Source organism: Quercus lobata, chromosome 2 (assembly GCF_001633185.2).
Source record: "Quercus lobata isolate SW786 chromosome 2, ValleyOak3.0 Primary Assembly, whole genome shotgun sequence".
NCBI classification, from domain to species: Eukaryota; Viridiplantae; Streptophyta; class Magnoliopsida; order Fagales; family Fagaceae; genus Quercus; species Quercus lobata.
In genome coordinates, this window is record NC_044905.1 from 61,373,879 (window position 1) to 61,390,119 (window position 16,241).

At 39.5% G+C, this 16,241-nt stretch overlaps 2 protein-coding genes across 2 annotated transcripts; both read left to right on the plus strand.

The window, feature by feature from the left end:
- Positions 1-1,225: 1,225 nt before the first annotated feature.
- On the plus strand, positions 1,226-3,933 carry LOC115976061 (phenylalanine ammonia-lyase-like). Its single transcript, XM_031097153.1, has one exon. It carries the CDS (start codon positions 1,512-1,514, stop codon positions 3,792-3,794), a length of 2,283 nt encoding a protein of 760 aa, XP_030953013.1. The 5' UTR covers positions 1,226-1,511; the 3' UTR covers positions 3,795-3,933.
- A 3,054-nt stretch (positions 3,934-6,987) lies between these two features.
- LOC115978127 (ankyrin repeat-containing protein BDA1-like) lies at positions 6,988-9,219 on the plus strand. Its single transcript, XM_031100150.1, has 2 exons — positions 6,988-7,645; positions 8,371-9,219. The coding sequence occupies exons 1-2, from the start codon at positions 7,076-7,078 to the stop codon at positions 9,217-9,219; spliced, it is 1,419 nt and encodes a 472-aa protein (XP_030956010.1). The 5' UTR covers positions 6,988-7,075.
- The last annotated feature ends 7,022 nt before the right edge of the window (positions 9,220-16,241 follow it).

Genomic DNA, 16,241 nt, shown 5'->3' on the forward strand with positions numbered 1-16,241 from the left:
GCTGGGGTTTACGTTAGCAGTTTTTCCTTAGATATTTTTGGATTTCCTTTCTTCTCGTATGTTCATAAGGCATGTTCCTATCATTGGAGTTTTCTGGAGGGTCATTCTAATTGCTGGAATAGATACTTGAGTTGCATTCATCATATCCGAGGAGGAGTTCCTTCTCAGACCAGCTCCATTCATTCCTTACTTATGTGACTTTAAATTGGAATCTCTAATAACTATTTGTTCCTCCTCGGACCTTTCAATGTCCTCGGACAAAACCCAAGACCCAATATATGATCTTGAACTCTTATCCCTACAGGTGTAATTTTAGATTTTTTTTTTTTTTTTTTTTTTGGGCAATGAAATGAAGCCAGTTTTTCTGAACTATACTTTCGATATTGGTTGGGGTTTATGTTAGCCAAGGTATACATGTCCTGATTCCACAAGAGATTTAAATGATCAACATTCCATTTTTTAAGTATACAGATATTGGATTTGGATCCGGTTTGTAAATACCTCTATATCACTCACAAAAATTTCAAATTTTTAATTTTTTACTTTTTTCAAAAGGCACACATCACTTGGTTCTTGAATCCACAACTTCACCTTCTGCCTTATATTCTTAGGTGTCACTTAAATTAGAATTTATTGGCAATTTCTTTACTTTTATTTCCATTTTATCACGAGGGAACTTAGATTTTCCTTATTCCTATACTCATAATTTTTTTACGCATAGGGAGTTGCATAGAATATAGTGTGTATCAGATTTGAGATTTTGATTATTTGTTGAGTCTCATAGGATTCACTTGGATGAAGTTTATATAAGTTTGAACGATAGCATGGGAAATGTGAAGTGTGGCTAAAAGTTTCGAATCTTTGTTTGTTTGAGACGTAAAAAATAAAAAATAAAAAAGAAAAAGAAAAAGAAAAAGAATCTCAAGTAGTGTGAGATTTCCAAGAAGTTTTCCCCAGTCTTTGTTAATTAATTTGACAGGGAAGCAAATGGTGTGTCATACAAAGCATGATTCATGAATTCCACAAGCAAAAAGACATCCGAGGGTTGGTTGAGATGGAACTGAACCGTTTCAGCTTAGACCGTGAATTACACGTCCTTCGGTTTGGTGCACATAAATAATAGAGAGGATAAGGTTGCTCAGGAGTCAGGACCAAGTGAGTGGTATCTCCACCAAGGTCAATTAGTCTTTTTTGGAGTACTTTGTAGAAAGCCACGTGTAGAAACCCAGCATTGAATAACATTTTTTCCTGGCTAGAAAAAGTAGACATAAAACTTTGGAGTATGCTTCCATGCAAGTTCTGTCTACACCAACCCACTCTTTCTCAACAAACAAAGATTTGACCATAGGCGCAGCCCCTTTCCCACTGGCTACCACCCACTCACTTGTTCACTACTATAAATAGATACTAGTTACCTCCTAAACTCAAAAACAAACTACACTGCATAATAGCTTGACCACTCCCAATTTTTTTTCTCCTTCACCCTTTGAAATCTTTGGTCAATTCCAGCAATGGCAACCAATGGATTTTCCCGCCCAATTGAGCATTTCCGTCCTTCAGCTCTCCCTCTCCCAAAAGACACTGCAAACCCCATTTGTGTATCGGAAAAATCTCACATATCAACCCCATTACACTGGAAGAAAGCTGCAGAGGCCCTCCAATGCAACCACTATGATGAAGTCTCTCGCATGGTGTCGCAATTTTCAGGGGTGCAAACCGTTGACATCCAAGGTACAACACTCACTGTTGCTCAGGTCACTGCCATTGCACGCCGTGGCGAAGTGAAGGTTAACCTTGATGAAGCTGTGGCTCGTGATCGTGTGGCCAGAAGTGCTAACTGGGTTGCTGACAATATCTCCCGTGGAACAGACACATATGGTGTTACCACTGGCTTTGGAGCCACATCACACCGGCGCACCAACAAAACTACCGACCTTCAAACTGAGCTTATTCGGTTCCTTAATGCCGGAGTGATTGGGAGAGAGAATCTTCCATCTAGTTATTCGAAGGCGGCTATGCTTGTTCGCACAAACACACTCATGCAAGGCTATTCTGGTATCCGGTGGGAGGTACTTGAAGGTATGGCCAAGCTTATGAACAAGAACTTGATCCCTAAACTTCCTTTAAGGGGTACTATCACTGCTTCGGGTGATCTTGTACCATTATCTTATATTGCTGGGTTACTAACTGGCCGGCATAATTCCAAAGTGGTCACCTCTGAAGGTGAAGAAATTACAGCCATAGAAGCTCTGACAAGAGCTGGAATTTCTGGTCCTTTTGATCTTCAAGCCAAGGAAGGTTTAGCTCTTGTAAATGGAACAGCTGTTGGCTCAGCTGTTGCTGCAACAGTTTGTTTTGATGCCAACATTTTGGCTCTACTTTCAGAGGTTCTCTCTGGTTTGTTTTGTGAGGTTATGCTCGGTAAGCCTGAGTTCACAGACCCTCTAACACATGAGCTCAAGCACCACCCTGGCCAGATTGAATCGGCTGCTATCATGGAGTTCCTTCTGGATGAAAGTGACTTCATGAAAGGAGCAAAAATTCGTAATGAGAAAGACCCACTTACAAAGCCAAAACAGGACAGGTATGCACTCAGAACCTCTCCTCAATGGCTTGGTCCCCAGATTGAAGTTATTCGAATGGCTACACATTCAATTGAAAGGGAAATCAACTCTGTGAATGACAACCCATTGATCGATGTTGCTCGAGATCTTGCTCTCCATGGAGGGAATTTCCAAGGTACACCAATTGGTGTCTCCATGGACAATCTCAGAATTGCCGTTGCAGCAATTGGGAAGCTCATGTTTGCTCAATTTTCTGAATTGGTATGCGACTACTACAACAATGGCTTGCCATCCAATTTAAGTGGTGGGCCTAATCCAAGCTTGGACTACGGGTTCAAAGGTGCAGAGATAGCCATGGCTGCATATTGCTCTGAGCTTCAGTACCTTGCAAACCCTGTAACTACACATGTACAAAGTGCTGAACAACACAATCAAGATGTGAATTCTCTGGGTTTGATTTCAGCCAGAAAAAGTGCAGAAGCCATTGAGATTCTAAGGCTTATGTCTGCCACTTACATGGTAGCACTTTGCCAGGCAATTGATCTTAGACATTTGGAGGAAAACATGAGGGAAGTTGTGAAGCATGTTGTTCTCCAAGTTGTGAGGAAGACCCTTTACACTACTGAAGATGGATCACTACTTGAATCTCGTTTCTGTGAGAAAGAACTCTTGCAAGTTATTGAGCATCAGCCAGTTTTCTCTTATCTTGACGACCCCACTAATCCCTCTTATGCTCTCTTGCCTAAACTGCGAGAAGTACTTGTAGAAAGAGCACTTAAAGATCCTAAAGCTGATTCTGAAAATGACAAAGGCTACTCAATTTTCAAGAGGATACCAATATTCCTAGAGGAATTGAAGACAAAGCTTGGAGAAGAGGTAGTGAAAGCTCGGGAGAGATTTGAGAATGGAGATTTTCCAATAGCTAACAGGATCAAGAAATGTAGGACTTTTCCAATCTACAGGTTTGTGAGGACCGAAGTGGGGACTGAGATTCTTACTGGTGCAAAGAAGGTGAGTCCAGGGGAGCATATAGAGAAGGTTTATGAGGCCATCAATGAAGGGAAACTAGGAAATGTCTTGATGAATTGCTTGACAAATTGGAAAGGGTCTGCTGGTCCATTTACTCCAAGGCCAATTGTGGTGTCCTCTCCAGCACATTGTAATCCTGAGTATTGGGGTTGGTTTGAGAAGGTGAGGTCTCCTTCAGTGGCAAATGGGGGAGCCTTTTGAAAGCTCTCTTCTAAGTGTTGCTTTCTTTTCTTAATAAGAATTGTATGAGGATGTAAGGAAACATTGAATCCTAAATGATTCCATTTTTGTGTAATAACTAATAAGATTAAGAATGTATAAAGATTTGAACTTCTCTCTCTCTAGTATTTGGTCCTTTCTCTTTAGATAATTTATTCCCACAATCCTAGAACTGGTTTTGCTTGAATCCCAATACCATAAACAAACATCACATGTTTGACTTTCAGGCCAATCCCCTAAAATTAAATCTAGAAAAGATTTGCTAGGATAAGCATAAATATCTGTCACATGGTCAAAATTGGCCTCCCATGGAACATGTGGATTTAGCCAATCAACTTGTATTATCTTTTTCTTAATGTCTATTCTGATCCCTACGTTGGTTGATGTTCAGGGTCCGCCGTCCAGGTTTATTTAAAAAGGGCAATAAATGTTAAGATGATTCATTTCATGTGCGAGAAATGTCATGTACTTTATGATGTCATTCCTATTACCAGGTCAAATAGTGCATTCACACTCTTAAGCCTTACCCCATAGATAGTGATTAAAACACACCGAGACTAAAGGCGCATTAACTGATTCACACATTAATCGTTAGCTTGTGTATAATTTCTCTCCAAAAAAAGTGCATAATTTATGTACGTATCCAAATGCAGACACAGTTTCTAAATTAGAACATGACAGTCACTTATCTACGACTATTCTTTATTTACAATACTTTTAGTAAACAACTAACAAGTTAGATAAATTGTTTTCAAATGAACAATAAACACATATGTTTGAGTTAGATAACTTATTTTCAAACAGACACTAAACACATATGCTCAAGTTAAATAATTTTTTTTTAAATGGACACTAAACACATATGCTAGAATTATTAACTGCAAATATTCCAAAGAGAATCTTGTTTGAGATTTTCCAAAGCCTCTAGCCATGATCTTCCATTTGCGGAAGAATTAATCACCAAAAAGTGGTCAAAAAATTAAACACTTCGATCATTTTAATCATTTAGCCTACAATCTTGATTGTGGAAAATGAAAACTTGTGTAGGTTAGAACTCTTATATTGTTTGATTTTATTATACACTAGTCACAGACTTACGCAATGCATAAGAATAGATAATTATTTTTTAATTGTGGTATAATGTACCATTTATTCTCTAAAATTTGTTAAAGATAATTTTTTCTCCCTAAAATTTATATAATTTTTAAAATTATTTTTTATCTTTCTATCTCTACCAATATATCATTTTTTATTTTATTTTGTGTGTGTTTAATTGATATTATTCATTTATGAGTTGGTCCATATTCTTCAAAATTATGTTATAGTGCTCTATATTTTTCTATTATTTTTTCTATACAACTAAACTTTTTAAGTTTTAAATAAATTATTCAAATTCTTCATTCTCTTAAAGGAGATTATTATGACAATCAAAACTCATAACAAAATTACACTTAATATTACTCAAATAGTTGATAGGCATATTCAAATGCATAGCCAAGATTGTGTTTTGATATAATTTCAAATTCTTACTTCCAAAATAACTAAAAATTAATTCAAATGATTATAAATAAAAAAGGTATTAACTAAAATAAATAAATAAATCAAACCAGGGATCTAAGAGTGAGATACACTACTTTTGATGGGGCACTCAAAATATAACACCAAAACATATTTGTGGGGGAGGATTTTGTTCCAAGCTCGCAATCAGTTTGTCTTCTTTGGGGCCGAAGGACCCGCACGACTTTGTTCATTCAAGCAACATGAGCAGTTTTTGAGGTTGTAGTAGTACACTCTTGCCTTCAGGTAAGACTTATAAGGCATGAGTGGGGCGCATCTTTCTTCAATGTGGGAGCAAGTCTCAAATACTACTCATGTCGCTTGAAGGAACAAAGTCGTGTGGGTCCTTCGGCCCTAGAGCGGACAAACTGCTTGCAGGCTTGGAACAAAATCCTCCCCCACAATATTAATCCAAAATAGAGTTATTAAAAAAAAAAATACAATAAAGAATAAGAGAGAGAGAGAGAATAATCACTTTTTCAGGAGAGAATGTGAGAGAAAATAACAAATTTATAGAAAATACAATGAGAAGAAAAAATTTAAAATAAAATATATATTAATAAACACCAAATTATTTGAGTTATGTTATGTAATGGAATAACATTATATTCTTATATAATATCTTTATATAACATCTATGAAATCAAAGAAAAGAAAAAAGATAAAAATTTTAAAACACAAATAAATCACATCAACCCAAATTAGAGTTTTTAAAAACACAAAAATTCATCAACCTAAAGTAGAGATGCAAGAAAATTTAAAAAAAAAAAATCCACCAAAAAATGAAAAAATTGAGAGAGAGAGAGGGAAAACTTTTTGTATGGAAAAAACTGTGCATAGAATCGGAAAGACAATTGCAAATTTATAGTAAGAGGATGAGAATAAAAATAGTCAAAAATAAAGGAAAATAAAAGGATAAAGGAAGAGTATATTAAGATCGATAGTAGTGGGAAGATGAAAATGTAAAAAATGGGGGTGTAGGAAAAAGTGTAACAATAAATTGAAAAATTAATAACAAAAAAAAAAAAAATCTAAAAATAAGAGAGATGGTTAAAAATAAGTAGATGATAATGGGATTCAACAGAAGCATAACAATAATAAAGGCTACCGTTTAGTTTTTAGATATATAGATATAGACTAGATATAAAATTGTGAAATTTCTTGGATTTTAGAAGAAAAAACGAGAATGTCTAAAAATTCGAATTAGAATTTGGAGTAGAAACCAAGTACCTAGCATTCAGATAAAAGGATTTAGGTGTTAAAAAATTTAACTTTTGGCACCGTAGTGAGTTTTTTACTTTTTTTTTTAGGGTTTTGACTACTAAAATAGCTGTGAATGCTCTAAAGAAAGTCAAATAATGTTAAGAAACTTCTTCGGGTCCCACTTCTATTTTATTTTTCCCTTATATATATAGTTGGGTCCAACGAACTTCTTGTTTTTCTTTGGTAAAAGCCACAAACTTCCAATTCCAAACCTTTGAACTCAAGCATTCAACATTTCCACAATGTTTGCTCTCCAACTTTCCAGTCAAGTCTCTCGGCTGCTGTCATCTTTCATTGGCTTCCACCAACAACACCCCAATAGCCAACGCAGCTCACATTCACAAATCAAATAAACTCAAAAGTCCCCGAACTTAAAAGAAATCTCAGACTGACACAAAAAGCTAAAAACTTTCCACATAGAGAGAAAAAAGAAGAAGAGAGAGATGGAGAAAAGGCTCTCAGAGGCAGCAATGGAAGGAAACATTGCGACCCTCAAAGAGTTACTCTTAGAAGACCCTCTCCTTCTTGACAGAACCATTGTTTCTTGCGTATCAGAGACTCCTCTTCACATATCTTCCATGTTGGGCCACTTGGGTTTCGTCAAGGAGTTACTGAGTCTTAAGCCCGAGTTGGCCTCCGAGTTCGACTCACACGGGTCCTCCCCTTTGCACCTTGCAACAGCAAAAGGGTACCTGGAGATAGTCAAAGAGCTGTTGTTGGTGGATCCTGAGCTTTGTATGGTGAGGAACCAAGATGGGAGGACCCCACTCCACGTGGCGGCTGTCAAGGGCCGAGTTAAGGTGGTGAGTGAGTTGGTTCGAGTCAAGGCTGAGTCCACCCGGGTGCTCACGGACCGAGCTGAAACGGTGCTGCACTTGTGTGTGGGGCATGTTAGGTTGGAGGGGTTGAAAGTTTTGGTTGAGGCAATTGGGAAAGATGATGAATTGGTGAATTGGAAGGATTGTGATGGGAATACTATTTTGCATATTGCTGTGTCCAAAAAGCAGATTGAGGTATGTTTTCTATACTTAATTTGTTAATGATTATTTGATGTAATTGGATTGATTGGGGTATACTTTCTCTGCTAAAGTTTTTATGCATAATTGCATGGATATAAAAAGTTTGGTCATTTGATGTAATTTGATTTTGATTATATAATTTTGGACTATAAATTTCAGGCTTAATCTTTGTCTAGGAGTGAGGATATGGAATGTGGGATTAAGGGAATGCAACATGTATTAAGGTGTGACCAAATTTTCAACAATAAGGTAGCTACTGTTGAGTAAAATAATGAAAAAAATGTTTTTGGTTTAAGGAAATGTTAAGAGAATAATTAATTGTAGTTAATCTGTTGTACGTGGAATTTCCGATTCTTTACCTTTACAATTACAATGTTAAGCCTAGCAGCTTTTTGCACCCACCATTTTTAATCACAAAAGTAAGAAAGAAAAGAACTTAGCAGCTTTTACTAGAGCTCATATTCACAAGATTAAAAATCTCACACTACTGAAATTCTTGGGTTTCTGGCATTTTCAAACTACTGTTAATTTAACATATGTCAGAAATCATTCTATTTGTATTTTTCTTTAATTGTGTAATTGTAAATAGGCAGTCCTGCCTCTTTCTTTTTAGGCTGAAGAATTGAGTATGCTTTAGACTAATCTTATCGAAGTAATGATTTTAACTAGTATGGTTAATTGCATTTCATTTACAAAAAGGGTATGTATGAATTTTGCAGACCATAAAATTTTTGCTTGCCAAGACTAGTGTTGATGTGAATGCACTGAATACAAATGGCTCTACAGCTTTTGACATTCTAATACAGAGTCCCAGAGATTTGAGGGACATGGACATTGAGGAATTTCTTCGAGATGCTGGGGCTTTAAGTGCAAAAGATATACGTCCGATTGTGCAAGAATGGGCTCCAACAAAAGTTCCTCAAATAACTAAATCTCTAACCTCAACACTAACCACGAAAGAGAGTGGTTCAGAGAGGCCAGTAGTGAAGCATCAACATACTGATTGGCTTGGTAGGAAGAGAAGTGCATTGATGGTGGTGGCATCTCTTATTGCAACTGTGGCCTTTCAAGCTGGAATAACCCCACCAGGAGGTGTGTGGCAAGATGACCTCACGGTTGATAATAATGGGAACCCTGTGAAAAACCCTCACATCGCTGGAACAGCAGTCATGGCATACACTGATTCACTTGAGTATGGTCAGTTCATGATTTTCAACACAATTGCTTTCCTCGCATCTCTAAGCATAATTCTTCTACTTGTCAGTGGCTTACCAATAAAACGTCGGAGATGGATGTGGATTCAAATGGTAATTTTGTGGATTGCCATCACTGCACAAGTGGTAACTTATTTTATCTCTCTACGTCACATGTCCCCAGATAAAGTGCAAGGCATGCTGCGTGATGTTACTGAGATATCAGTCTTAACCTGGTTGGCGCTAATTAGTGTCGTGTTCATAGGCAATATTATTCGTATGAATTTGTGGGTTCTCAGAAAGTATGGTTATATTAAGGCGAAAGAGTTAGCAGTACCTAATGCTGAAATTGATGATGACCAAGAAGAGGTGTGAGGTGAAGATTGTAATAAAAGGAAATCCTCCCAATTTTTATACTGATAGCCAACTCTGCTCTTCTTGTTTTAGCGTTGCTGATATCCCAGATTGTTAGTCATCAGTGGAATGCTATTTGTATTATGGGTGTGGAAGTAGTCTTTAGGCAAGTTTGGTTGCTGATAAAGCCAAGTCCTTTTCTGGTAATTGCCTGAAGTGAGTCATTTTTTATCCGGATTGTTTTAGTAAGTCAATTTTTATCCGGATTGTTTTAGTTGAGATGGGCTAAATACACCATTTTTGTGATCTCTCTTGATTGGTTGTACTATTTGTTTGGGTTATAAATTGACCCAGTTAATTAATTCAATTTCCCAACTTGATTAATTAGATCAAACTCCATGCAATATCCTGTAAGCACAAATAAATCATCAAATAATCTAAAGTGCAGCGGAAAATAAATTTGACACGGTAATTAATTAACAAATGGGGAAAACCTTCACAAGACAAAAACTCCTACCGGGTGAATTTCAGGTCACCACTCTCAAGAATTCACTAATCAAGAACAAGTAGTTACAAGTATAAGAAATCTTACCACTATCCGGCATTTCCCAAAATATCAACCTACAGTTGAACTTTTACTCTAATCCCCAATTAAATTTGATCTTGCAGATGACTTCTTCCGTTGTACAGATCCTAGCATGTGACTAACTGTTAGTGCAAACACAATAATAATGGAAATAACACAATGAGAAATTGAATAGTACTTCTGAATATTATTAATTCAACAAGAAAAATTACATAACACTATTTGAACAGAGGCACAGCGCTCGCTCCACTCTTCACCTCCCTCTTGCACACGTATCTAGCCCAATATCTGAGACAATTTATGTTAGCTCATTAATCACCACAATTAAAAAGAATAAAATAGTCTCTCTTCTTTTCAATGTGGGATTAAACATTTTTACTAACTCCTTATCTTCCATATTCACTCCCACATCTTTATATTTATATTATAACATTTATTCATTTTAATTATTTAATATTAAAATGCTCCAACAATCCCCCGCTCATTTTAATATTAAATTTTAGTTAAAGAGAGATTACCAAACAAAGATGGGTCACTATGCATCATGAAGGTGTGCTCTGCATTGAACCTTCACTTAGTAAAACGGTGATCTCAACTCCAGAGTCGTAGTGGTCTCCGACTTGAACTAGGACTGCTTTAGGAAAATTAAGCATTACTGCTTACACATAACAACCTAGGTGTTGACATGAGCTTTTATAGCTAACACTTTACGGCCGTGTGCTAATCCCAGTTTCATGATTGTATTTGAGATTAAGTCTAAATCTCATAGGAAGCGGCCCCACCCCCACACTCACATAGGTGAAATTTTGTCAAGGGTGCTCCTGTAATTCTGACACCCCACTCATACGAGTTACAAATTTCATTAAGATTTTTTTACTCAACCTCTCCACATTACAGGATAAAAGCACTTACATTATAGGGATGAAATATTAAAAAATTATTTACAAAATAAATAATTAAAAAAAAAATAGTGCATTTCTTATGACCATCATATGATTCGTTTTTCCCATTGAACCCAATTCTCAGGATCTCTGGTCGTTGGGTTAGGTATCCTCATACATGACTCATGATTCTATGAATTTTAGTCCCATCCCCATCGATGTATTCCAGACTCTATCTTTTGCCAAGGTCTTGGTAAATGGATCTGTAAGATTATCATTAGATTTAATATAATCTATAGTTATGATGCCACTACTCAAATAAGATCGCATGGTATTGTGCTTTCTTCTTATAGGTCTGGATCTACCGTTGTAGTAACGATTTTTAACTCTAACAATTGCGGCAGTGCTATCACAATGAATTAATATAGGTGGTTGGCTTTTCCCAGAGTGGAATTTCATATAACAAATCTCTAAACCAATTTGCCTCTTCACTAGCTGAAGCTAATGCTATTAATTCAACTTCCATTGTTGAATTACCAATTATTGTTTGCTTTTTAGATTTCCAACAAATAGCACCACTATCTAAGGTAAAAATATAACCAGTGGTAGAGAGAGAATCACCTGACAAAGTATTCTAATCGGTATCACTAAAAACTTTAATCACAGCAGGATACTTTTTATAAAATAAGCCATAATTTTTTGTACCAATAAAATATCTCATGACTTGCTCAATAGCTAGCCAATGATCTTTACTAGGCTTGCTAGTAAATCTACTAAGCACTCTGACTGCATATGCAATGTCAGGTCTAGTATAATTAGTAGTGATAGTCCTGAGTAAACATCCGTCCACCGTGGAAGGACGATGACAAAGGACGACACTAAGAACTGGCTGATAGAGGCTTCACCATCGCCCCACAGTTATGATGAAGCGTTACACAAACACACAAACGGTCTTCAGTGCCATTGGATGATCGTTCTGTCTATTTAATATCCTACATGGGCGTTACAAATCCGGCAATGATCCGACCATCAAAGCAAGGCCAACGGCTAGAAGAAAGGATCTTATATATACCCATTGGTGAAGCCAGAGGACAGGTACATAAAAAACATAATCTCCAAGAATACGACTCTCTTACTATTCCTTTCATTATTAGATATTCTGACTTAGCCATTGGAGGCGTGTAAGCTGACGCCACACCGGTGTCCTTGTCTCTTTTTCTATTGTTTTATAGCCAGGATAACTCATGGACGGTTCTACTCTGGACGAATCCCTTAACTGACGATCTAGGCATCATCAGTTTGGCGCCGTCTGTGGGGAAGATTCAACACGTGATCTGTCCCAGTTAACTCACAAGTCCAGATGGAATCCAGTACAAACCCAGATCCCGCTGCATTGGCCCTACAAATCCAGTCGTTGTCGGCCACTGTGGAAGAACTCACCAAGCAGAACCAAGAGATGAAGCAACGGTTGCTACAGGAAAGTAATCGTGCAGACAGAGGAGACGACGAAGACAGTAACAGAAGACGAAACAGCACTCCGGAAGAAGCAAGCTCAGATCCCTTAAGAGAGATGAAGAAAGAGATGGACGAATTAAGAAATGCCATCAAAGGAAAGACAGACCAAAGCTTGGAGAAGATCGTCCGGAAGACGGACTCACCTTTTACCGTGGCCGTCCAGGAGTGTCCAGTACCCTCCAAGTTCCGTCTACCTCATCTAGAACCCTTCGATGGGCTGAAAGATCCCTTGGATCACCTGAATACCTTCAGGACAACCCTAGGCCTTCAACAGCCACCTGATGAGATTTTGTGCCGCTCTTTCCCTACTACTCTCAAAGGGGCGGCTAGGGAGTGGTTCAACAAGTTGCCAACATCGTCCATTGATAACTTCGAACAGTTGAGCAATTCCTTTGTTCGTCATTTCGTAGGCGGGCAGCGTCCAAAAAGGACTGCCGACCATCTGCTCACCATCAGATAAGGAGAGAAGGAGCCGTTGATGTCTTATGTGACGCGTTTCACCCGAGGAATGCTGGAAGTAGACGAGGCGGATGACAAAGTACATCTCACAACTCTCAAAGTAGGGTTGAAGTCCAGAGATTTTGTGGCGTCCTTGGCAAAGAACCCCCCTAAGACCATGGCTGAAGCACTGTTGAAAGCACAGAAGTATATGAACGCGGAAGAAGCTCTAGTAGCCATTGACAGAGTGGAAAATAGCAAAGAAAAGAAGAAGGAGAAAGAGGATGATTGAAGAGGACAGAAGAGAGATAGAGCAGATCGTGGTAATGACGAAGGAAATAGATGGAGGGAGGATAAAAAACCTCATCCAGTGAAGTTCACACCGTTGGCAGTGCCTGTGGACCAGATTTTAACGGAAATAAGAGACAAACCTTCTCTTAAATGGCCAAGGCCACTCCATTCATCACCAAGTTTATGTGACAAGAGGAAATACTGTCGTTTTCACAAGGATCATGGACACTACACGGAGGATTGTAGAGATCTGAAGGAGCAGATTGAAGAACTGATACGGAAAGGGAAACTACAGTAATATGTCAAAAGAGGAGATTCCAGCAAACACAACCAGAAGGGTCAGCACGGGGGCAATAAGAGGGACGAAGACCGACCATCATCTCGTCCACATAATGCATTAGGGGAGATAAGGACTCTTGCAGGGGGACCAATCGCAGGAGGGTCGTACAGATCCTTGAAGAAGTCACACCAAAGGCAGGTAAACAGTGTCCACAGTCTACCACCTCTGAAATAAGGACTGACCAACCAGGACATGTACTTTTCAGAAGAAGATGCAAGGGGTATAAGGCAACCACATGATGAACCCCTAGTCGTTACGATCATGATCGAGGGGTTCAACATGAGGAGAGTTCTGGTAGACAATGGGAGTTCGGCTGACATTATCTACCTTTCTACCTTCTAGCAGCTACAGCTAGACCCAAAAAGGCTTCGTCCGTTTGAATCTCCCCTCGTCAGCTTCAATGGAGAAAAGGTATACCTTAGGGGAATAGTAACGCTGACCGTCACTGCCGGTTCGTACCCCCTCCAGGTAACCAATCAGCATAATTTCTTGGTGGTAGACTTGCCATCATCCTACAACGTGATCATAGGACGACCAACACTCAATTTTTGGAAAGCAGCTACTTCCACATACTGCTTGAAGGTAAAATTTCCAATGAAGCAAGGGGTCGGGGAAATAAAAGGGGACCAGGTGTTGGCTCGAGAATGTTACCAGGCCGTCCTGGCTTCAAAAGAGAACCACACGTGGACAATCGAAGAAAAAACGCCAGAGATCATTAAGAAGCTAGAAACGATAGAGCTGGTTGAGGAAAGTCCAGGTAAGACGACCCAGATAGGGACGGCCCTGAGTCGCGGGGTGAAGGAAGGGATCATCAACTTCCTAAAAGATAACCTCGATGTGTTTGCCTGGAGCCATGAGGATATGCCAGGGATCCCAGCAAGCCTCATTCTACATCGCCTAAATGTAGACCCAGGGAAGAAGCCCGTCCAACAGAGAAGAAGAGTCTTTGCCCTCGAACGAAACAAAGCAGTAATGGACGAGGTAAATAAACTACTTGCTGCCAATTTTATTCGGGAAGTTCATTACCCTGAATGGTTGGCCAACGTGGTTATGGTAAAGAAAGCAACTGGGAAATGGAGAATGTGTGTCGACTTCACAGATCTTAATTAGGCCTGCCCAAAGGACAGTTTCCCCTTACCCAAAATTGATCAGTTGGTAGACTCCACTGCTGGACATAAACTCCTAACGTTTATGGAAGCATTTTCAGGATATAACCAAACACAAATGGCTAAAGAAGATCAAGAGAAAACTGCCTTTATCACCAGTTAAGGGCTCTATTACTACCGGGTCATGCATTTTGGACTCAAGAATGCAGGGGCTACCTACCAAAGGTTGGTGAACCAGATGTTCAAGAAACAGATCGAGAGAAATGTGGAAGTGTATGTTGATGATATGCTCTTCAAGAGCAAAGAAGAAGAAGACCACTTGAACGACCTTAAAGAGACGTTCAACACACTCAGGCAGTACAAAATGAAACTGAACCCCTCCAAGTGTGCGTTCAGGGTTTCCTCAGGGAAGTTCCTCGGGTTTATGGTATCACAAAGGGGAATTGAAGCAAACCCGAAGAAGGTCAAGGCCATCCTCGAGATGTCATCACCGAAGACGGTGAAAGAAGTACAATCTCTCACAGGAAGAGTAGCAGCCCTCAATAGGTTCGTCTCCAAGGCCACAGACAAATGCCTCCCCTTCTTCAAGACTCTAAAGAAAGCGTTTGCCTGGACGGAGGAGTGTGAAGCTGCGTTTCAAGAATTGAAGCGTTACCTGAGCAACCCCCCACTCTTAAGTCCGTCCAAAGAAGGTGAAGACTTATTCTTGTACTTAGCGGTATCTCTTATAGCAGTCAACGCAGCATTGATAAGGGAAGAAAACAGGTTGCAGCTCCCTATATACTATGTCAGCCAAGCTTTTCAAGGCGCTGAGGCACGATATCCGTGCATAGAGAAGATCACTTTCGCCCTAATAATGGCCTCAAGAAAACTCCGTCCCTACTTCCAGGCCAATCCCATCATAGTAATGACGGACCAGCTAATCAAGAAAGCAATGAACAAACCCGAGGCAGCTGGACGGATGGTACAATGGGCTATCGAACTCAGCCAGTTCGACATAGAGTATTGTCCACGAACAACCATAAAAGCTCAGGCGTTGGCCAATTTCATAGCAGAATTCACCATCCCTGAGAATGTAGATGACCAAGAAGGCCTTTGGACGATAAACACTGATGGATCGTCCACCCAAAAGGGAGGCAGAACAGGCGTCGTTATAATTTCCCCAAAAAAAGACGTCCTGAAGTATGGAGTCCAGCTCAAATTCCCCATAACTAATAACGAGGCAGAGTACGAAACCTTGTTAACAGGACTAAGAATAGCTCGGGCACTTGGAGCAGAAAGTATAGTGCTTAAGAGCGACTCACAGCTCGTCGTAGGGCAAGTTTGGGGAGACTTTGAAGCACAAAGTGCCTCAGCGGACCACCAGGGGAAGTCGACCGAGTGGAATATGGAAGAACAGGAATTTTCCAACATCGAGGAGCTCCAAACTCTCCCCGTACACACGCAATCAGGATGGACGGATCCCATTCTATCGTTCCTTAGAGATGGACAATTACCATCTAGCCCCGAAGAAGCCAGAAAGGTCCAAAAACGAGCTGCCCGATTCACAGTACTAAACGGCGAACTTTACAAATGGGGTTTCTCCCAACCTTACCTAAGGTGTATAGGTGAGGACGAATCCAGATATGTCCTGGAGGAGGTGCACGAGGGAATTTGTGGAGATCATATGGGGCATAAGTCGCTCGTGAGAAAAATAATGAGGGCTGGATATTTTTGGCCGACGATGCAGCAAGACGCAGTGGAGTTCATGAAAAGATGTGACAGTTACCAGAGATATGGGAACGTCCAACGTGTCCCTGCAAAAAAAATGATAACCATCTCATCACCATGGCCGTTTGCGCAATGGGGGATCGACATCATGGGCCCCCTACCACAAGGAAAGAGGC